General features: G+C 33.5%; 3 protein-coding genes and 1 non-coding gene across 4 annotated transcripts; 2 read left to right on the forward strand and 2 right to left on the reverse strand.

The window, feature by feature from the left end:
• Positions 1-7,613: 7,613 nt before the first annotated feature.
• On the reverse strand, positions 7,614-7,686 carry TRNAV-UAC (transfer RNA valine (anticodon UAC)). The gene has a single exon. It is a non-coding gene; the product is annotated as a tRNA-Val (tRNA).
• Positions 7,687-8,370: 684 nt separating this feature from the next.
• On the reverse strand, positions 8,371-8,808 carry LOC132169856 (egg cell-secreted protein 1.4-like). The gene has a single exon (XM_059580807.2). It carries the CDS (start codon positions 8,806-8,808, stop codon positions 8,371-8,373), a length of 438 nt encoding a protein of 145 aa, XP_059436790.2.
• A 7,982-nt stretch (positions 8,809-16,790) lies between these two features.
• Positions 16,791-18,894, forward strand: LOC132172641 (heat stress transcription factor A-2c). The gene is made up of 2 exons (XM_059584175.1): positions 16,791-17,120; positions 18,463-18,894. The coding sequence occupies exons 1-2, from the start codon at positions 16,818-16,820 to the stop codon at positions 18,829-18,831; spliced, it is 672 nt and encodes a 223-aa protein (XP_059440158.1). The 5' UTR covers positions 16,791-16,817; the 3' UTR covers positions 18,832-18,894.
• Positions 18,895-21,471: 2,577 nt separating this feature from the next.
• Positions 21,472-23,867, forward strand: LOC132171263 (Tetratricopeptide repeat (TPR)-like superfamily protein). The gene is made up of 2 exons (XM_059582538.2): positions 21,472-21,815; positions 22,331-23,867. Exons 1-2 carry the CDS (start codon positions 21,573-21,575, stop codon positions 23,567-23,569), a joined length of 1,482 nt encoding a protein of 493 aa, XP_059438521.2. The 5' UTR covers positions 21,472-21,572; the 3' UTR covers positions 23,570-23,867.
• The last annotated feature ends 146 nt before the right edge of the window (positions 23,868-24,013 follow it).

Below are 24,013 nucleotides of genomic sequence, written 5' to 3' on the forward strand. Positions count from 1 at the left end.
TTGATATCAAAGACCAGCTGTTTTTCATCCCGACATAGAAAGCTATAAAGATTTTAAGGTGTGTCAATTTTGAAGCACACTATGTTGTTAGATGGGTCGTTTTCAACCTTGTGTTTGATAGTATTTTCATATCCTCTCTTTTTCTTTTTTTTTTCTTTTTTTTTTTTTATTTATATCAGGAATGGTAAAGACCTTCCTTTGCAATCCTTCTTTTCCCCTTTCCCTTTATTTAAATTAAAAAAAAAAAAAAAAAAAACTCAATTCGTTAATTTACTCTCCAAACTTGTTTTGTGTTCCTCGTTACGGTGACTAATACTACAAACTACACTTTTATTTCACAACATTAACTTACCAGTGAAGTTACGAAAGTAATGTGGAAATAAATGTTGGATATTTCGTGGTAGTGATAATTATCTATTTAAGTTAGAGTAAGAGTCTTTTAGCTAATATGTAGCAATGTAGTAGTAGGTATTTATTGCAACTTAATATCCATTTCAGTAGAACTTTATCAATACCAATTGTAATCTCTATTTAAGTCTAGATTCTCTCTACGAATCTAAAGGTCTAAGTTTCATTTATGAACTTAACAAATTATCCCGTTATGTGTTCAATAAATTATTCACGTAGGATATAGTGAGGACATTTTTTCAAACTAAAAATAAAAAATACATTAACAAACAAATTATTGAATTTCTTAATAAGTAGGGTCCAATGTATTAAATACTTAACTTGAATGAGATATTTAATATGGTATTATTAGGAAGGAGGAAATTTCCTCCATTCCTTGAATTGCTCTCATTGACCTGAATAAGATTCTAAAACTTCCTGTGAAAATATATATATATAAGAGGCATGGCCTCTCTCACACATCCCTTGGCCTTTAGATAGTTTTGGGAGTTAAAAGTTTAAACTCAAAATATTTATTCTCAATTGCAAATTGCACACCAATCCGCATCCCATTTTGCTCGGGGCCGGAGTTTGTGTATCTATTTGGGCTGTCTGAACACCTGTTTGAACAAATTAAACCACAAATTTTCTTTCACATGAAGTTATTTATTACACATCATTAACCCAATTCTCGTAAGACTAAGGGTCTGTTTGGGATTGCGTTTGATGGGCTTAAAAGTACTTTTAACACTCAAAAAATTCGTTTGAAGAAAAAAAATATTCGTTTAGTAAAAAAATTAAAAGCACTTTTAAGGGTCTAAAAAGCCTAAAAATGGTTAAAACTTACTTTTGGCAAAAGCTTAAAAATGAAACTTTTACCCAAAAGCTATTTTTGATTTAAAAACTCTATTTCTCAAACACAATCTCAAATAGGCTCTAAGGGTTTGTTTGGGTATGCCTTTTAGGGGCCTAAAAGTGCGTTTAACATTTCAAAGGTCCGTTTGACAAAAAAAAAAAAGAAAGTATATGTTTGGTAGAAAAAATTGAAAGCACTTTTAAGGGTCTACAAAGTCTAAAAATTGTCAAAACGCAATGAAACTTTTGCTAAAAAATTTATTTTAACTTCAAAACTCTATTTTTTAAACACAATCTCAACGATAATCAAAATAAACTTAACTCAAAAAGTATGAATCAAAAACTATATATATTTACTCCATTTTTGGCTCTACCTTGACTTCCAGGCCTTAGTGTCACAGGCACGGCACGTTAGACCACATTCATGGACAAAAAATGTCACTCCCATATGGGCCATGGCCCATAGCCTACCATTAGTGTAGCATACCGCATTTGTCAAATCCTTCATGCTTTATACAATTGTTTGTGATGATTTTAATATAACACAAGTTGCTAGTTAAGTCTTCCACCATTTAATGCATGTGATCATGCTTCAAGATTCTTCAATGGCCGGCCCACACATCACCAATCACAAGTTTGATTTTGATGGACATGGTTAGGTTGGATGTATTATAATATCAATTTTTTATCGACCTTAACGTCACGTGGAGGGGCGAAACTGGCTAGAGGCTTGGGGCTCCTCAAAATGTTGTCTACATCTAAAATCCTAATGCCACCCCCAGTCACGGGCACAAAATGTCACTCTGTATGGGCCATTACTTACAACTTTATATATTATTGACATGTTCTAAAGACACATGTCAGTTTAATTTAAGAGAAAACTTCACAAAACTTTTTAAATTTTTACACGATTTAAAAGTATTCACTTGAAGTTCAAAAATCCTCAATTAAAGGTATTGAACTTTCAATTACTCATTTCCGTTAAGATTTTTTGTTAAATTTGATCAAAATTTTCAAAATACCCATTTTTTATTCGGAAAAAAAAAATATTCAAGCTTTTATTTATTTACTTTTTATAAAAGAAAAAACATCTTTGCAATATTTTTAAATTCTTATTTAAAAAAAGTGGTATTTTGGAAAATTTGAAAAAATTTAACAAAAGATCCTAGTTGAGAGTTTTTAAACTTTAGAGATAACATCAAAATGAGTAAAAGTTCAAGAGAATTTTCTGAATTTAACAGGCTGAATTGAAATAAATTTCTTTCTACCCCCATTTAAAGGGAACATTATCCCTTATATAAAGGGCAATACAAGTTGCTTGCCAGACAAGCTTTGCAGTATTGCATGCGATCATGATTGAGATTTTTTAATTATCAAAGCATCACAAATCATAAACTTTTGGTGAGTGGGTCGTGAAGGGAATCCATTACTACTAAAGATGAGGAAACCTATGCAATAGGGCTAAGAAGCTTTTGCATCCACTTCACTACATATTATGATGGCTTCAACTAACTAAAAAAGAGAGAGAGGGAATCATTATGCAAACACACCATTACCACCAAACATAACCCTCTTTTATCTACAAGAGTTTCAACTAGGTAATGTTGACTCTGTTGATAAGTGATGCAGACTGTAACGCCTTGACAAATTTAGATAGATATAATACTCGCATTGACATGACTACTTTTACTTTATAATTCAGCATAAAGTAGCTTATCTTTTTGTTTGCCTTTAGTTTTTAAAACCCCACAATGACGTAGCGAAATCGATAGACATAAAAGAGAAACTGTGTTCTTAATACATATACAATCAATGCATACGTAATAGTTGATAGAGAAATATTATTGATGACAAAACTGATTATTCCAATACAATTGTACCCAATTTATAATGAAACACTAAGTTAAACTCTTCTAAGAATGAAAATAAAACAAAATAAGAAAAGTGGTTGTTTTAAAAAGTGGAAGGATATGACAAGAACGAGGAAAGAATCTGTAACACTTCTCTTACGATATAAAGACGGGAATATTCTAAAGGAAATTAAGAAAATTATTGGAAGTGATTAGCTAATTGGAAATCTTCCGAATCAATTAGTTGAATATTTCCTTATTGGATGACATCAAAAGATTTGATTCACTAATATATTAATAATATATTTTATGATCTACAAGAACCAACCATGTCGGCACATCATAAAGCAATTACTTAATGCCCGTTTGTTACGATTCTAGTGTCCTATTGTCGGTACTGAAGGTCTCGACTGAGGGCCGCTCACTTAGGGCCTAACAAGCTGTCCTACATCACACAAACTCACTTTTATAAAACACGAGAACACTAGTAAGAAATATAATCTTATATAAAACATCATAGTCATTACATAATTTTGGCAATAAAAAATCTCCAGCGAATCTTACGGGTAGAAATCTAAATGACGTCCTAATCTTAGAGGCAAACCAATTCAAACAATATCATTGAAAATTCTATAACAAATAAAAGTGAATTATGGGCCAACGGTTTGATTACAGTCCCATTTATCTCACCAAAATTGCTTGACCTTTTCCCCCCTCATTTTTACATCACATATTTGACACACAACTTTTTTACAAATCATTTCATACGGGGGCTTTTACTTTTCAACGACAAAAAACCCTTGAAACCCGAATTTTTAAAACTCGTGGTGATGAATACCTTGCCGACTCGGGATCTCATGCAATTTATTCAAATTACATGTAATCTCTCGCAATTATGAGAGGCTCCCGATTGAATTCACTTGTCCAAATTCCCCAAACCATATTCGAATAGCTAAGAGACTCTCACAATTGCCTTTGTATTTCCTATTGTTTGGCTAATATTTCATTTACCATTCTCCCTAGTGGGGGTGCCCCATAGTAACTACAAAAGCATTGCATTGTTGCACTTTATATGATTAAAAAAATATCACAAAATTGGATTATAAGGATCTACAATAAACCACTCCACCCAAATGGCCAAAAGAACAGGATGAGTTGTGGAAAAGTTAAAACTTAAAGACACGCGGAAAGATAATTTGTTTTATCCTAAGCACATGATTGACCCATTGACTCCTGCTCCCCAACACCGACCTGCTGAATATTATTATCACGCGTGCTTCATCAATTTGGTGCCAGAAAAATGGTTTGGTGACATGTCCGGTTTTCATTCGACCGTCATACACAACCCGACAACCGTCATTCTCTATGAATTTTTTTTTTTTTTTTTTGAAGAAATTCTATGAATTTTCTTCGGAAGAACTTTCACAATTTGCTTTCCCGTCGTGAGCCCATTATTTATTTAGATTCTATGGCGATGTGGTACATGCTAGTGATGCCACTGCCATGGCTTTAGCTCCACCGATCGTCCATAATTACTTATTATTATTATTATTATTATTATTATTCAAAATAAAAATCTTAATAAATATAAAATGCACACAAAATTATATATATATGTCACATCATTTTTTTTTTAAAAAAAATAATAACAAATGGAGCCACCATTTGTACAGTTGTGCTTGCCAAAAAGTGAGCTGAGGTGAATGTGAACTTCAGTGCTATTTGCGGATAAGTATTCTTTTCTCTTTATTTTGAGTAAAATCTAAATAAAATCTTGAGGGATTTATGGTCTAATTTAAATTATACAAATTTAATGGTATTATTCTAGTTTATTTGAAATGGAGAGCGTAGAGTTAGTTATATTGGATAAGTGTTTTTGTCATTTCACTTTTTAAAGGGATAAAAGTACTCTTTAAAGAGAAAACCTTTTGTCAGAACCATCCCAATAACACCTCTTTTACAGCCCCCAATCATTAACCGACACATAAACAAAAACATAAAAAGTGCACAAAAATAAGTTGGACCAAAATAAACTAAATTTTAGGATGATAAAATTCCTAAAGAGTTAACCTTTTACCTCTAGGCTTTAGTTTTGAATCCAAAAACGAGTTTTGAGGCGTTAGAAATGAGTTTTAAGGCATAAGAAACGAGTTTTGGAGCATTAGAAGTGGGCTTTGAGGCATTAGAAATTGATTTTGGAGCATTAGAAACGGGTTTTGAGATATTAAAAACGGGTTTTGAGGCGGGTCACAGCCGGCGGGATTTGAGGCGTTCACCGCCGGCTAGACCTGTGGCTGTGGGTAGCTGGGTCTTACCGGCTACAGGTTTTATTTTTATTTTTATTTTTTGATTTGATTTGATTTGATTTGGTGTGATTGTTCTCACTTTTATTTTTTGTATTTTTCTTAAATTGATGATGTGTCACATAGTAATTGGAGGTTGCAAAATGAGTGTTATCAGGATGAACCTAATAGTAGGCGTTCTTCTCTTTAAATATAACTAACTAAATATTTTTTAGTTGATTTGAACTCAAGAGAATCCTAATTCGTTGTTCCGAGAATACATTCTCACCTTCTATAAAATTTATAAATAGTGTGATATAGACCATTAAAAATAATAAAATAAAATTTAAATCATAAAATATTCCCATGGAGGATCCTATTCGGCTACTTGCATGCTATATAACTAATGATTGGAAGCTTGAAAACGCCCTTTTGGATTCTTCCAGATTGAAACCGACCCACTTATCCGCCTTTAGGCTTTAGCCACTCGAGCTATGGGGTTGTGGAGTTTTCTCTATTTCTTTTTTAAATTAATTATTCCTCCTAATTTAAATGAGGTTTTTTTATTATTTTTTATTTAGAGGAGGAGAAAAGAAAGAAATAAAAAGGGGCCAAGATAATAGTGGCTTAAGGCCCATCACAAAAAAGGTGTGGTTGAGCTGTGATGTGGTTGAGCACAACTTGTATTCCATGAAAGCTACTTTAATGCGTGGTTCTGATAGTTATATAAATGTTGCAACACCAGGAAGGGTGTAAACAAATCAAACTTGAGTGAGTTTTCTTTATTTGGGATGAGCTTATTTAAATTTTACTCAAGTTTGAGCCAAGCTCAAGGACGAGTCAAAAAATCGAGCTCGAGCTCAAAATAAATCGAGCTGAGTTAAGCCTTATACGAGTTGCTCACGAGTCGAGCTGAACTTGCTTCGTTTAATACTCGAGCAAGTATTTGTATTCATGAAACGCCTAATTTAATAATCGAGTTGAGCACGAACAAGAACACGAACCGAGCTTATATGAGCCGGGCCCGAGCTCGCTTGCCTGGACTTCACTCACTTAACACCCCTAAACACCAAGATGAAAGGAAGATTTTTTAAAAAATTAAAAAATAAAAAAAGGTGGGAAACAAAGTCCATTGGAAATTTGGAATGAATTAAATAAGATTAAGTTCCAATCTTTGGTGTGACGTGTGACATAAAAATACTTGATTGATTTTTTTTTTTTTTTTTTTGTGTGTGTGGAGCAAATACAACTTTATTGATTAAATGGGTGCACATAAAACAATTATTACGGGGCAGGTCCACATAAAACAATCAAGATTTATGAATACTGGGCTTTGGATGAAGCCCAAACTCCTCATGAAAAGGGGCCATCCGAAAATTCCATGTTAAGCGGCTAAGCCTATAGTGACTACAAATAGCCCGCTACACTTTGAGGCGCATCAATTTATTTATTTCTTTAAATAAAAAAGTAAGATTGCATTAATAAAAGGACAGAAAAGACAATATTCACTTCAAAAAAAGAATAAAAGAAAAAAAAAAAAAAGACAATATAAAATAAGGGGGGTAGGGCACTCCAACATTGACCTCCGTTACCTGTACAAACATCACGGTCCGAAAGAAAACTTAATAACATCTAGAGATGAACCAAATAAATGGTTCAACCTAATAATTTATTGGCACACAATCCAAAAAAAGATGCCGTTTTTTAGATAGTCTAACATTAATGGAGGGATTATTGGAAGATGAATGTTGTGATTGCAATAAAACTTAGTAGTCACTGTAGGAAGGATAAAATTAATAATGATTGAACTGGAGCTGCTGTAAAGGAGCATCACTACAATGTCCAACGAGAGAGGTGCTCGTGGACGTTTAGTGGACATTGCATTTGAATCTACACGAGATCTAGAAGTCTTTGCGGACAGACCGGTAAAGCAAATTCATATAGTCTTGGACAACCATAAATAGTTTTGAGTGTGCTTTAGCCCCATGACCCCCAAGAAGTAAATTTTGAATTTCCTTCTGTTTTTGTAGGCAAATTGGACATGTGAGAATAGAATATTACTGCTTTTATATCCATTTGAAGTCTTCATAGAGAAGAGGAGTAATACTCTCACCAAAGAATAAACAATTGGTTGTTTGCCTCCTCCTTAAAAAAAAAAAACAAACAAAAAACAGTTTTGTAGTTCATCAACTCCTTCAATGTTTACTTTTTGGTCGGAAGGGTAGGGAAAAAGAAAAATTGTTACTGCCCAGGATCGAACTGGGGACCTTCAGTGTGTAAGACTGACGTGATAACCACTACACCACAGCAACCTTGTTGGTATTGCCTGAGACTGAAATTTATATAACTCTTACATTGAAATTCTAGTGCAAGACATGGATTTATTTTAATGCACGATTCTAAGAATCAGTCCCATGCAATAAGGTAGAGACGTTTCCTTAGGATTTGCATTAATGTTCTATTTCGTAGAAATTTCCTTGTGCAATTTTGAATGCCCAAAGCATGGTTGCGTAATTTATATTTTATTGCTAGGAATTTTATAATTATTTATTATAGAAAGTACATCAAGACACTTTGAAAGGCATCTAAAAGACACTTTGAAAGGCATCTAAAAGACACTTTGACATGAATATTGTCTTCCCGGAGTTTCTTAAATTAAACTGGCTTAATAGATTTACAAGATTTCTCTAACAAAATCCATTTATTATCCACTATTATTGGTCGGCACTACAATTGCAGTATTATTATTATTATTTTCTTTAAAAAAAAAAAAAAAAAAAAAAAAAAAAAAAACAATGAAAAGCTTTATGGCATTTGCGAAAGCAAAATAACAATTCTTCACCCAGAGTCATATATAGACGAGTAATATTACTCTTCATACTCATTTATTACACATATTTCACAACAATTGGCATGACGTATTTTAAAAAAAAAATACTTAAAAACACGCCACATCAGTCAATATAAAATGAGTGTGAAGAGCAGCATTACTTTCTTTATATATAGACGGTCTCTTCTACTTCATCATCTGAAAATAGTTGGAGCGGTTGATGTTTTGGCAGTGAATCAGCAACCGAAGCCCTACTCACTACTGCTTCACAGCAACTTTGCAGCACGTTCTTCCCCTGCTTGGCATCAAAACCAAGGGAAGCAAGCATGAAAGGCCAGCACTTATTTGCGATGGTGGTGATGGCATGACGGCAGATGGGGTTGAGATTTGCATGGCCTCTCAATGGAATAAGAAAAATATCATTTGAGCAGAATTGAAACCCCATCAGTGCAACAAAGCAATTGAATAGACCTCCATTGCCGCTAGTTTCGGCCGTCGCCGGGGCGTTGGATTCCGACTTGACGACAAGGTCCCTCGTTCCAGTTGCATTTGCCAAGAGGCATGGGATCAGCACCAGTGAGATAAACACATTTTTGCTAGCCATATGGTTTGTGTGTGTGTGTGTATTTGTGAAATTGAGAGGGAAATGGAATGAAGAAATTTTGGAGAGTTGTGAGTTGCTTTATAGGGAATGTAATGTTTAAGGAGTTTTAATTAATTAAGAAATGATTTAGATGTAATTGTTATTATAATTACATTATTTTAGTGTCTAAATTAAGCAAAAGAGTTTTTGTGATGTCACTTATCAAATAAGCATTTCATTTTGGAAGCAAAAAATGGGAAATATGCATGGGGTTTGGCTCTGGTGACGCATTAGAAATGAAACTAGCCAATTATGCCAATTCTTGTTTGTATAAACTGCATCATTTTGTTTAAGAAAAATCACCACACTTTACCATCTTGTATCAATTAGACAAGTGCGAAAATCTCTAAGTCAATCCCTATCGACCATATCCTATAATGCTGACGTGATAATCCCTATCGACCCTTGGATCATTCTTTGATTGAAATAAAAATAAAAATTCAATGATTGGTTGAGACTGTCACATTAGCATTATGAGATTAAAATATTATATGTAGCACTATAGAAGTATATATATACTTTTTGCTAGATGCATGTGTAAACCCACGATTTTATGAATTAAGATTCCCCATTTTCACACCATTTCATAGTTAATATTATATTACAAATCTAATGGTGTATATATTGTCATATAGTGAATATATTGTCACGTTGTTTAAATTTTTTAAATGACATGACACTATGTACACTATTAGATCTAACAAAATAAAATATTAACATAAAATAATTCATTTTCATTTAACTTGAAATGAAAAGAATCCTATTTCATATTTTACATTTAGGGGGGCCAAGCTAATAGAATAATAATACTATAAATAGAAATAAAACATTATACAAAATGAAATTTTCCAATCACATCCCTTATATATTAATTGTGACGCCCCCAAAATATTTAACGAGTAAATAGCTTTGAAATGCCATTAGTAGCATCCCAATACTCATTTATCATGTAAATGATTAGAAGAGTTACCACAAACTCCTCTACCATCCGATAACTAAAGCAGCAGAAAGGTAAATCTTTTATTTTTGTTTCACAACCACAATAGACAAAACTAAATCCAAACAAACAATAACCAGAGAAGCTACTAAACCATAGTATCCTTAAAACGTCATTACATAACTTAAGAACATTAGTATAATAATAGTAGGATCACAAACTAAGCAAATCAATTATGCCATCAATAACATATAATACATTCCAAGTCTAAAACGATAGCCAGGGATACATCGAGACATTAGAATTATCATAAAGTCATAGCCAAAAACACTATCAGCGTCCACGATAAAGTAACAGTACCACGAATAAATGAAGCCCAACCAATTATTGATCATTGACCGTCTCAACCGTACCAATCCTTATATCAATCGATGTTAAAGTGACAAGTTTGGGTTTAGATGGAAATAGTGCCCTTTTGATTTTGTATATAATTTGCAAAATTATGAACAAATATGTTATTATGACAGCAAGATATGTAGTGTGAACAAGAGATGTGTTTTATTATTATTATTTTGTGAGTAGAGATGTATTTAAGTTGTTCACAAAAAATTAGACAATTTCCTTTTCTTGTCACAAGACAAAAACCTTAATTTTTAATTATAAAAATTTTAATTCGTTATTTGTTATATGGGTAAATTTAGTATTGAAGGAGAGTTTGAATATACAACATTTTTCAGCTTAAAAAAAAAGAAAAAAAAAAAAAGGAAAGTGAAATGTGGATAAAAAGTAGGGCGGACAATTTTGACACAACCCGCGTACCTGATACGAAGTTACAAGGTTTGAGTTTGATCTAAATGGGTTTGGGTCATAATTGAACCAACCTGTTTATTTTCGTTTTTGGCGGGTCAACTCGCTTCACCCCGCGTGGTGACCTGCCTAACCCGTTAAAAAAAATAATAATAATTTTTTTTTTTTAAAAAAAAAAAACCCAACTTAAAGCCTAACGTAAGTTACTGCCTTTCTCCCTCTTCGTATTATGATCTTACCTTACTTGGTAAGTGATTTGGTGTTATGGGTTTAATTCCAAGAAATGGAGTTGTTATTTGAATGGACAATTAAACCCATTAATTAGAAGCAATTTCCAAATCATTTTCTATGTAAATTTTATAGTTTGAAATTTGTTATTTGCTATGATGGAGTTGAAAATTGCTTATATTTGTGAATGTTTTTATTGAATGCCAATTTGGTAACAATTAAACCTATTATGTTTTTATCACATTTTAATTTGTGAATTCTATGGAATGTCAATGGTATTATTATTACATCACTTTTCCTTCAAACGTGTCGGTCATGTCGGGTCAAATGGGTCGCTGCTTCTTGTAAGTTAAACGGGTCGTATCAGATTACTCGGTTATTTGTTGTGTCCGTATTTTCGATTTTCAACCATTTATTTAAACGAGCCGTATCCGGGATTGAGGCTAATTAAGTGACGGGTCAATTGGGTCGTATTCGAGTTGACCCGCCAACCCATTTTACCACTCCTAAATTAAAAAAGCAGGAGACCTGGCTTTGCCATCTTTATGCTAATGGCAATGGTAACCACCTAACCACTTGAACAGTCAAATGATGACAACTCTGGAAAATTCTACACTATGTTTCTTCTTCACGTGTACTGATACCGCTTATTTATACGACCGACCAATTAACAGCCACATTCATTTAATCAAAGCCCACCATCTACTTTTTTTATGGTTGCTTTAGTCTTGGTGCTACCTTTAATTATTGGTTAAAAGATATTGAAAAAAAGATCCTCTTTATTGAAAACTATAAGATTCTTTTTTACTTTTAATATTTTATTTATAATGTCATAAACATATAAATTATAAAGTAATATTATTCAATAAATTGTTATACAATTGTTATATAACTTGATGATATGACCATGAAAATTAGTCATTGAATCCGCATTTGTAAAGGCAAAAAAAATGAATAAAATTCATTTTGAACAGTAAAATGAGTTGTGCCCGTTCACTTCCATTATTGCATGAGATGAGCATCATCATCACTCTTAGTGTCTAAAAGTCTATTTGAAATTGCGTTAAGTAATTAAAAAAGTATTTTTAGTACTTTGCAAAACAAAATAAGTCAATTTGGTAAAAAATTCAAGGGAAAAGTACACTTTACCCTCTAAAGTTTGAGGCGATTTCAATTCGACCTTTAGTGTTTCAATTTTTGCAATACACCCTCCAAACTTTTAAATTTTTGTAATTCGACCAATTTTATCCAAATATTTCCATATTGCCCCTAATTTTTTTTTTATTTTTTATAAAAATTTTAAAAAAAATTTGGCCACCCCTTTGGCCATTTGGCCATTTTTGCACCCTCAAATTTTATTTTATTTTTTTAAAAAAAAAATTATGGGCAATATGAGAATTTTAGAATAAAATTTGTCAAATTGAAAAAATTTCAAAGTTTGGGGGAAACATTGCAAAAATTGAAAATTTTGAGATCGAATTGAAAATCGGCCCAAACTTTAGAGGGTAAAGTGTAATTTTCTCAAAATTTAAAAAGTAATTTTAATTTTTGTGTTTTTGCTCTAAGGAAACCCAAAACCGTATTTTAGAAAGAAAAAAAATAGATGTTTTTTTTTTTAAAAAAAGAAAAATTCTTTCAAACTTATTTTTACAGACAAAAAATATATTTTTAAACGCAACATAAATAAGCTCTAATTAACAAGAATGTCAAGAAATGGATAATTCCGTCACGGGTCGGAGACAATAAAAATTCTATTAAGCGGACGCGAGAGTTTTCGCGAGACTTTTCCAAAACTGGGTCAGAGTACGCGGCCCTTCATTCCCGAATATTTTTCTACTCTTTTGTTGAACTTGTCGGGCGAGCGATTGGATGACAGCGGAGTGGATCAAAATCAATGCACCCAAACCCCGTGGCAATTTTATTTTTTGAAATATTTTTAATATTAATTATTTCTTTAGTTGATGATAGTGAGATTTCAAACCTAAACCTACCCCCATCCCATTCCATCCATCTTATCTGACTACTATGACAATATTGGCAAATAAAGACATATAATACAATTTTAATAATATATACAAAGAAACTTTATTATGTATTATACTTGCTCTGATAATATTATATATGCAGTAAACTAAGAATTTGAAAAAGAAATGGTTTAATTGTGTACACTTGCTTCATTCTTACGTTTGAGTTTGGGTTTTCACATTGACTAATTCTAAATGTTCTTCTAATGTTTGAATTGTATTTTAAAAATAAAAAAATTAATGTGATTTTTTAAATTATCATTAAATCAAAAATTTAATAGTAATTTTAAAGTCATATCAATTTTAAAAATACATTAAAAAAAAAGCGTGGAAATAACATTTAACATTACTCTTTCCGCTTCTTCGATATAAATAAGAAAAATGTTTAGGATATTGCAGCTTTTATTATAATTTTATAGTTCATAATAGTATATATTTAAAAAACGACATTAAGTAATTAAATTGATAAGCCAATTTTTTTGCTAAATCACTTTTATCAATCATGGACAGCTGTCACACCGGTTTACAAAGAAATTTATAATAAAAACTATAGTACCACTAACAACATGCATTCTCATATCACTATTCTACTATGCATTTTGAACGGACATAAATTTTCTTCAAAATTGAATTTGAGTAATTTTTTCAACCCAGCCTATAAAACTTTAAAGAATTAGGTTAAAGAAATTCCTCCTACCCCATTTATGAGAATTTTATAAGGGTAACTTCACTTTAAACCTCTGAATTACCACACAATTTGACAAGTTCCCTCAAACTTCAAAGCCTCTCAATTTGAACCCCTGAACTTTCAATTGCAGTCAATTTGAACCTCTTCGTCAGATTTTAAACGTTAAAAGTGAGACAATGACGTTTATACCCCTGACTTTTTTTTTTTTTAATAAAATTTTAAATTTACCCTTAATTCTAAATTAAAAATAAATAAATAAAAACGAAAATCTGAGATATTTTGGTCTTTTTAGGTATTTCCGTTATAAGTTAACAGCTAAATTTGACGGAGGGGATTCAAATTGACTGCGATTGAGAGTTTATGAGTTCAAATTGAGAGGTTTTGAAGTTTGGAGGAGCTTGTTAAATCGCGTGGTAATTTAGGGGTATAAAGTGAAGTTACCCCAAATTTATATATTTAAAAATTGGGGTAATTTCACTTACCCCCATGAAGTTACGCGTCTTTTGCACCCCGCCCCCCCTCTAATGTTCAAAGTCTCTCACTTTGGTGTATCGAACTTTAATTTCCTTCCATTTTTCCCATTTCGTTACATATTGCAGTTAAATTAAACGGTGAAACGAGTAATTTTAGTAAGGGTATTTTAGTAATTTCACACCTTTATGTTAGAATTTTACAGAAAATCCAAACGGAATAAGAAAAGTGGAAGGAAATCAAAGTTTGATGCATTAAAGTGAGAGACTTTAAACATTGAGGGGGTGTTTGCAAAAAGCGCGTAACTTCATGAGGATAAGTGAAATTACCCCTTAAAAATTTATGTGTTTCTTAAGATACCCATAACAAGTAAACGAAGGGAGAAAGGAAGAGAATGACTAAAATGAAGTAGCTAGGCATTGGAGAATTAAAAAAAAAAAAAAAAAAAAGACGGCATTTCCCCCTCCCCTCTCTGCTAGAGTTTCATCTCTAGCAAACTCTAGCAGAGAGCGCCGTCAGAGGGGGAGAACCTTTGTTCTCCCCCTCCGGCCCTCCTCCCCTCTCCCTCTTTTGCCTCCCCCCTCCCCTCCCATTCCATCGTCCTCTTTCTCTTAGCGAATTAGCCTATTTACCTGATGTCCCTAACTCTTTAGGCAATTTTTCCTTTCCCTTTTTTTTCGCCTCTGTCCCCTCCTTTAGTCCTCGTTTTTTGCTCTAGGCTTCTGGATCGGCCGTTCTTAGCCCGATCTTCTGTCCTTGCTGAACCCACGTCGTTGCTCGCAGGGGTGGAACTAGGATTTGTAGTGTGGGGGGACGAATTTTTTTTTTTTTTGGTTGGATAGATGGACCGACTTATATAGATACAAAATCACATAGATACATATAATTTTTTTATATGTGTTTGTGCGTGTTTATATAAAATAAAGCATAGAAGTCTTACATTTAATCTCATGTCATTGCAAATACACATTAGTATAAACAACTAGCAAATTAACAGCTTAAGAAAAAAAAAATTTTGCAATTATAAATTATAAAACCATTTAACTTGTGATGTCAAAACAAATATTATAAACCTAAATGACTCAAAATAACCACTCAAAAAATTGACTGCTGGTTAGAAGCCACTCAAAGAACTAAAACTGTGTAACTTTTTCTTTCACATATTCAATGAGGGTCCAAAATCAAATTAAGTTTTTGATTAGAAGTGAACTAGAATATAGAGGGAAACTAAATGAATTGGGTATTTTAGGTGTTTTTATGTTGAAAGAGGGGGCATAATAATAATAATAATGATAATAATAATAAATTAAAAAATTTAAAAGGGGACACAAGTAATTTTTTTTTTTTTGGGGGCAAAACTAAAAAATAATAATTAAAATGGACACAAATAATATTTTGGGGGGACAAATATATGATTTTTGTAGGAAAAAATTTATAAAATTGGTATATTTGAAGGAAATTTATGAAAATTTGTAAAATTTTGTGGGGACGAAAGCCTGGGTCCGCCCTTGGTTGCTCGCCCCTCTGCTTGTCCTCTTTGGCTTCGTTCGGGTTCTTCGCGTTCCGGCCATTTTCCCCCGGCAACCTTCCTCCCCGACGTGGTTTTTGTTTTGGGTTTCTTGTTTTATTTTCTTGTATTCTCTCATTTTTCTTGTTTTTTTTTGCTAGAGTTTGTGTTTTTTTTTGCTTTTGCTTTTGTTGTTTCTGCTTGTTTAATTAGGTACTCTTTGTGGGTAATGCTCATGGGGTTTCACTCAAACTTTCCCCTTCGTTTGAGTGTACCGCCGATTTCCTTTACGCTTGCTCCACCGCCCACCGTCCTCTGCTCGGCCTTTTTTCTCGCGCCCCCCATAGCAATGAGCTTCCAACGCCCCATTTCATTGTCGATTTCCGGCAAGCGCGCGATTGGCTTTCCTTTTTATGTTCTTTCTGTTTTGTTTTGTTTCCATGTATCGGTTTTGTTTTTGCTTGTAATAATGCTTGGTCCTCTCTCTCGATCTGCCCGCCTGATGCCCTTCAGAGTAGTTGATTTGGTCCAGACCTTTGGGTTGTGGATGTGAATATTATCCTGACTTTTGTGTTGAGGAAGATGAGTTTTGGTTTGGGGTTCTCTGCCCTCAATGCCTAGGAATAAGAGCCAAGAAATAAGAGCTACCTATGCATTGATTTGAGTCTGTTTGGCGCAGATTCACTGTTTAATTTGAAATAGGTTAGCGGATTTTGTTTGAGTTTAGAATGTAATACGTTATTTTTGACACTTGTAACCTTGTAGTTTTGACAATGGTTGCTTCTGAACTTTGTTTTTTGTTATTTAAACTTTATGATGCTCGCTTATCAATAAATGAAATTTAACTGTTTTTTTTGAAAAAAAAAAAAAAAAAAAGCGTCGTAACAATATTATAGGCCAAGTGGAAAGAAATTTCTACAATCCTTCTTTTAATTAAGTGCTAAAGTTCCACTTGTCACTTCCTGACGCTAATATCACGAAACTTCCGTAGTTCCATTCCTTGGCTTTGGGCAAGAAACACCTGTCACATCACATGTCAATCTTTTGCTAAGATTTCAAATATAAAAAATGTCGCCGAAATTTCTCTAAAAATTTGCCCTTCTCCATCGAAAAAGAAAAGTTGCATGCGCACGAAAGAAAGAAAGAAAAAAAAAATAATAATAATAAGAATGGGTAAGACAAAAGAAGAAGAAACAATCGGTCAACCTTCCACACGGCGCCTACTACTTTCCAAGAGAGCGCGCAGTATAAGAAGCAAGAGGGTGCGGAACCAAGAAATGTTTTGGGCACCATTAATAAAACTCAAGCATGGCTAGAAATGGGTTGGAGCTGATCAACCAGCTGCAGGGCGGCAGCACCAACACAAGCAAGAGTTCGAGCCAGTCTCCGAGGGCGCGCTGCCCGGCTCCATTTTTATCGAAGACTTATGATTTGTTGGAAGAAGGAGCTGCAGCGGATGATAGAGATGGAGATGGCAAGAGAATTGTGTCATGGAATGGAGAGGGAACTGGGTTTGTTGTATGGTCTCCTGCCGAGTTCTCCGAGCTCTTGTTGCCTAAATATTTCAAGCACAACAACTTCTCCAGCTTCATTCGCCAGCTTAATACTTATGTGAGCATTCTCTCTCTCTCTCTCTCTCTCTCTCCCACACCAGATTAAGAATGCATGTCAATTTTTTTTTTTTATAACCGGGTATCCGGGACTTCTCCACATACGCCCTCTTCACACGGGTCGAGTAAAATTCAAGCTTTCGGAGGTCGAATCTTAGCTCCAAGTGACTTACCGCTCAATACAACCAATTGGGGCTCAAATTTAAGAACAATAATCCAAATCCTCTTGGATATCAAAGTAAATCAGCCATCGATCGTTTAGCGTAATGGTATCTACATATGCTTTTAATAGGTTAATTTGCTTTCTTTAGAAAAGGTATATATGGGATCCGGATCCCTGAAATTTTGGTTTCTGAAATTGGAAGATTTTGGTCGTCCAATGTTATTCAAGAGTTTACAACAAGCCTTGTGTTCTACTAATAATAAAATAAATGGGGTGGCCGGCAACCTCAGTTGAGCATGGGGTGGCTGGCCACTCCAAGGGTCATGGAAGTGGTCGGCCATCGCATATTTTATTATTATTTTGTTTTGCATGTGGCTTATTGTAGACTCTTAAATAATATTGGACGGCTAAGATCTTTCAATTTTAGAGAATTTCAGGAGATTCGAATCCGTATATAAGTATATCCCTCTAGGTTAGATATAGGAGAATATCTTGCAATTAATATCATTTTCTTTTACTTTTCTTTTTTGTAGTTAATCAATATGAAAGTTGAATGGTCGTAGCACGTACCTTAATTCGTAGTATTTGAATGAGAATCAATTAAAGTATATGGCCAGAATTAAGAAAGATAAAGAAAAAAAGATGTGATATGCATGCATTTTTCAGCTGTTCAAAGCCCCATTTTTCAAAGATATCTTGGATTCAAGTCGATGATGTCGGGAATCAACATATTCAACCAAGTTGGTCATAATTAATGAAGTAGGGAAAACAAATAATATTGGAGTCAAAATAATGCTAGTTTTTCCAGAGAACCAGTCAAAACCATCCTGCTGGCAGCTGGCCTGGTAAAGATAAGAAAGGGAAAGCTTGCACTAAAGTCAACCCAGATATTCTTTTAAGGATATAGTTTCGTTGTTAGAATTTTTTTTAATTTAGTCTATAAAATTAATATATATTTATTTTTTTAATAATATGTGATGTGCACGTGAGTTTTTAATAAAATTTATTTTTGTTATTAAAAAAATATGTGTTTGTCACATGTTCAAAGAAAACATATTTTTATAGACTAGATTAAAGAAAATTCCTCCGACCCAATTCGTGAGAAAACTCTGTTCTTCTCTAAAGGTCAAAGAAAAAAAGAAGTTATAACTAAAATCACGTTTCTTGTTCAAACCTGCAGGGATTCAAGAAAACATCATCAAAAATATGGGAATTCAAGCACGAGAAGTTCAAGAAGGGGTACAGGAATATGCTGGTGGAGATAAGCAGGAAGAAGTGCGAGCCGAGTGTGTTTCCGGCGTACCTGAAGGCGTCTGATCAAGATCAGAGATCATCAGATCAGAGCACGATGATGGTGATGAGTGGTGGGATGGAGGAGGACAGTAATCGTGTGCTTCTCCTAAAGGAGAACAAGAATCTAAGGAAAGAGAAGGCGGAATTGCAGATGCAAATAGCGCAGTACAAGGCACTTGAAATGAAGTTGTTAGATTGCCTTGCTCACTACATGGGAGACGAACACGACCGCAGCAAAGTTAGAAGACTTTCCTGAAAAATCAATTATAATTATTTTCTATTTATTGGAGCCTTGGTCGTGAATTTTTTTTTTTTTTTTTTTTTTTTAGTTTCTTATATGTTAGAAAGTGAAAATTGCCCCAAAAGGTAGTTTAATCAGTTAGGATCACGCCTAATGAATCAAAGGTTACTTGTTCGAATCTCCCTTCCTTTTTTGTGCGGACATGTCAAAACAAGAAAAAAAAAAAAAAAAAAAAATCAAATATATATAATCTCAACAACTTACAGAGTTGAGTTATTGGTCACGTATGGGCGGAGGCGAATGAAGCAGCTCATTGTTAGTGAAACTAGCTCTTAGATAGTCTTTAGAATAAGTCTGTACTGAGAAAAAGTCCTTTGTGCATCCAGCATATTGTATTTGCTCAGCAAGAACTTGAACCTTCGGGTTAAATTCTATAAAACAGACTATTTTAATAAAAAAAAGTATTAATTAACTAATAACCTTATAACGGTTATTTTATTTAGTAGACCATGACTTTGAAAAACCTATTTCAGCTGCTCTTTTGGAACGTTTTGTTTTGTTTTTGTTTTTTTTTTTTTAATTACTTGTAGTACTAAAGCCTGTTTGAGATTGCGTTTAAGGAGCTTAAAAATGCTTTTAACATTTAAAAAGTTCATTTGAAGAAAAAAGTATTCGTTTGATAAAAAAATTAAAAGCGCTTCTAAGAGTCCAAAAAGTTTAAAAATAGCTAAAATACATTTTTGACTTTTGCCAAAAGTTCTTTTTGACTTAAAAGCTTTGTTTTTTAAACACAATTCCAAACCGGCCCTGTCACATCCAGCAAAAAGTATATACTTCTATAGTGCTACAAATCATATATTTATCTTGATGGATGTAGTCAAGCAAATCACGTGGATATATATAATTTCTTACCATACTATAAGTTGTTCAGTGTTCATAAAAACACATGAAATTCTACTTGATATAGACAAGGAGTTCACGATTTTATTTTCTTCATTTTAGGAAGAAATCTTGTTTCAATTTGAAGGAGAGAAATTAAGCTAATAGAAAGTTATGAATTTAATTAATACTTTAATTTTTTTTTCACGTGTTTATTAATAAATGAGATTAAATACAAGAAATATTTAATTAAAATATATATAAAAAAATTCAAATTCATAATTTTAGATCACTTGTTTCAAAAAATTAAAATTTTATTTAATTAATACTTTAAGAAAATAAAAAAAAATAGAAAAATATTAAGGATTTAATTCCCCCTCTTCCTCATTAATTAGAAAAATAAAAAAAATAAAAAAATATTAAGGATTTGGATGTGAGGAAACCAAAATAATTGAATCGATTAAACAAATCGACATGGACTTACATTTAGAGGGTATGAGTACCATCATACAACATGGTCGACACAAGCTCATCTTTGAGCCCAAACCTCAAAAAGCCCAAATTCTAGTTTGGACTCAATGGTACAAACTTCATGTATGGTTCATCATATATTTAAGAGCTTGAATACCTACTATTAACATTGTACATAAGTTATGTGAGATATTGTTCTAAGGGATATTTCAATTGGGTGGGGATTATGCCTTATGAAACGGAGATTATTAATTTGAATCTTCCTCCCTCCTTTCCCATTCCTTGTGTGGATATGTCAAAAAAAGAAAAAAAGAAAAAAAGAAAAAGGTTATGTGGGACATTTAAGATCGTAATATATCACATGCTTCCGATTGTAACTCTTTTTCTTTAGGTGACTTATATTCATTTACCATTATCCAATGACTTAATACTATATCTATAAATATTAACAAAAGAGAAATGCTAAGTGCTTTATAGTGTTTTCCTAATCTTAGGTGAATATTATTTTCTTAAAAAGTAAAATAGAAAGTGACAATATAAAAAAAAAACACTTAACATTTAGCTTACTAAAATATTCTAATCAAACTCATAAATCTTTTAGTCATTGACTCGACCAAAAAATTGCAATCTATTCAATTTTATATTCAACGTGGAAGTTAGTTTTGAAAATAGCTTATATAGACTGTAAGAGCATTCGTATTGAGCTCTTCAAATAAAAGTTAAATTTGAAGATAAAAACTTACTTTTTTAAAAAATTTGAACCGTCACTTTTAAAATGAACTAAATATCAAACTCTCTACATATTTCTCTACTTTAGTTAAATATTATTATTTATTTTATTTCTTGGTAGATGAGAGAGAGAGAAGGAAAGTGAATATATAAGATTAAAAAGCCAAATACCTTTCACTCTTGGCACTTGGTATTTTTTTTGTTTTTGACATGTCGACACAAGGGAAGAGGAGAGATGATTCAAACTAATGAACTCCGCTTTATAAGGCGTAGTTTACTATCGATTGAGCTACCCATTAGAAACTGGCACTTAGTATTTTTTTATTTTTTATTTTTTTGACATGTCCGCACAAGAGGGGGAGGGAGATTCGAACTAGTGACCTCCGCTTCAATAAGCGTGGTCCAAGTCGGTTGAACTACCTCTTAGAAACAACTGTCACTTAATATTTAAAGAGCCTTATTGATCAAAGTTAAATTTTAAATAAAATAGAAAGCTTGTTAAAGAAAAATCAAATTTAAAGAGATTAATAGTGATGCTCATCGTAATTTACGATGATATTTGTAACAGTAGTCAACTAGCACAACCTGCCACGCCATATATTCAAAACCTTAAACCCTAGACCCAAAACACTCCCAGATCCACTCTCCTCTGTGCGTGTCTAAAAACCTTAAAGCAAATGGATCGAAAGCTCTTCACGAAAACCATAATCCGAAATGCGATTGCTAGCAGATTGTACTACACGAGTAGGACCAAAAGGCCGAGCCTGTACTCGCGAATCAGTCCGTTGGGCGACCCCGGCACAAGCGTGGTACCGGAGCTCGATGATTGGCTCCAGAATGGAAATAAGGTCGGTGTCGCCGAGCTTCGTCGCATTGTTAAAGATCTTCGCAAGCGCAAGAGGTTCACTCAGGCCCTAGAGGTTTGCAATTGCTTCTTCTTTTTTAATATATTTAATTGGGTGAGTGGTTCTGGTTTTGTCTCTGTTTGGTTACTCAGAAAATGTGGGGAAATGAAGTGAATTTTTTGGTGTTAGAAAGTTTAGTTAATGGTCGAGAAAATTAAACCCTTTACCCCTCTGAGGCTGATGCAAGTGTATATGACAAATGGAAGTAAGAATTAAATTTCCTTTTTTCCCCTAAACAAATGGAGGGTAAGCGTGTATAGGGGACCAAGGAATTAATAATTTACTATAAGATATAGATTTCAAGTTTAAAGGTGTTTATCTATTTGTTTGTGTAAAGTGATTAATTGATTGTGTTTAGTGATTTTTGTTTAACATCAAAGCAGAGGAAGATCGTGAAGGTCCGAAGGACTTTGTGTATGCTCAATGATTTTGCTAGGGTTCTTTCCCTTTATATGCTTGTAGTATTAATCAAGAAAAAAATTTGGTCATTAACGAATTTGTCTGTAATCTTCGCCTACTTTGTGGTGCAGGTTTCTGAGTGGATGAATAAAAAGGGTATATGTATATTTTCACCTATTGAACACGCGGTGCAGTTGGATCTCATTGGCAGGGTTCAAGGATTTCTTTCTGCAGAGAGTTATTTCAATAACTTGAAGGACCAAGATAAGACTGAGAAGACGTATGGTGCTCTCCTGAATTGCTATGTTCGACAGTGCCAAACTGAGAAGTCCCTCTCACATATGCAGAAAATGAAGGAGATGGGTTTTGCTTCATCAGCTCTCAATTACAATGACATGATGTGTCTATACACAAATGTTGGCCAGCATGAGAAGGTTCCTGATGTACTAACGGAGATGAAGGAGAATAATGTTTCCCCTGACAACTTCAGCTACAGAATATGTATCAATTCATATGGTGTGAGATCTGATCTTAAGGGAATGGAAAGAATTTTAAAAGAGATGGAGTGCCAACCTCATATTGTCATGGATTGGAACACATATTCAGTTGTCGCCAATTTCTACATAAAAGCTGGCCTACCCCATAAGGCGATTGACGCTCTGAAGAAATTGGAAGAGAAGCTGGATGAGAAAGATGGACTTGCCTACAACCATCTCATTTCACTTTATGCAAAGCTAGGGAAGAAGGACGAGGTCTTGAGATTATGGGGTCTGGAGAAGAGTGCTTGTAACAGATGCATAAACAGGGATTTTATCGGAATGCTGGAGTCTCTGGTGAGGCTTGGTGAGCTTGAAGAAGCTGAGAAAGTAATGAAGGAGTGGGAATCATCTGGGAACTGTTATGATTTTCGAGTCCCAAATACTGTCATTGTTGGGTATTCTGAAAAGGGTTTACATGAGAAAGCAGAAGCAATGCTTGGAGACTTGATGGAGAAAGGAAAGGCTACCACTCCTAACAGTTGGAGCATAGTGGCAGCTGGATACCTGCATAAGGGTGAGATGGAGAAAGCTCTGGAATGTTTGAAAGTAGCCTTCTCTCTACATGTTGAGAATAAAGGATGGAAGCCCAACCCTAAGGTGATTAAACGCTTACTGTCTTGGCTTGGTGATAAAGGCAATGTTGGAGATGCAGAAGCTTTTGTGAGCACGCTGAGGACTGTCATCCCATTGAATAGGCAGATGTATCATGCTTTGATCAAGGCACATATAAGAGGTGGAAAGGAAGTGCATGAACTTTTGCATCGCATGAAAATTGATGACATAGATGAAGACATTGAAACAGAGAAAATTCTTGGCATGAAGCAGACCTGAATTTTTTTACTTCTGGTGGAACATAACGCCTAATTTTGCTTTTGCAAGGCGGTTTATTGCTCAACTGAGGTCAGAATCTTCGAAAAGTTTAAGTATCAAATTGTAAACTGCATTGCTGCAAATTGAAGGAATCTGAAACAGAAAATCTTTTAAGTTATTAAGATTTTTATGCGCATGATTTTCTGCTCTGTAGAAAGTATCATATTCAAGTTCAACCCTGCAGTATGTAAATTAAGTTGAGTCCTGTTTTGATTTCAACTTTTCTGATTTTAGAGGAAAGTTTTTACTATCCCTTGTGGTCAAGTTTATGCTAGTTGCAACTGCGTATACTATATATATATATATATATATATATATATATATATTGGGATCTACTGCGTATACTATATGGTGTGAGAGAATTGTTAGGTTGTTTCAGAAAAGAAAGTCAACACTTTGCAAGGT

This window comes from Corylus avellana, chromosome 1 (genome assembly GCF_965113065.1).
Source record: "Corylus avellana chromosome 1, dhCorAvel1.hap1.2, whole genome shotgun sequence".
In the NCBI taxonomy this organism is placed as follows: domain Eukaryota; kingdom Viridiplantae; phylum Streptophyta; class Magnoliopsida; order Fagales; family Betulaceae; genus Corylus; species Corylus avellana.

Bases quoted from the DNA above. Each gene is read 5' to 3' on its own strand.
- LOC132169856 (XM_059580807.2), bottom strand. From the start codon at position 8,808: ATGGCTAGCAAAAATGTGTTTATCTCACTGGTGCTGATCCCATGCCTC.
- LOC132172641 (XM_059584175.1), top strand. From the start codon at position 16,818: ATGGCTAGAAATGGGTTGGAGCTGATCAACCAGCTGCAGGGCGGCAGC. The intron at 17,121-18,462 runs GTGAGCATTCTC...TCAAACCTGCAG, and splicing joins TTCGCCAGCTTAATACTTAT to GGATTCAAGAAAACATCATC.
- LOC132171263 (XM_059582538.2), top strand. From the start codon at position 21,573: ATGGATCGAAAGCTCTTCACGAAAACCATAATCCGAAATGCGATTGCT. The intron at 21,816-22,330 runs GTTTGCAATTGC...TTTGTGGTGCAG, and splicing joins GGTTCACTCAGGCCCTAGAG to GTTTCTGAGTGGATGAATAA.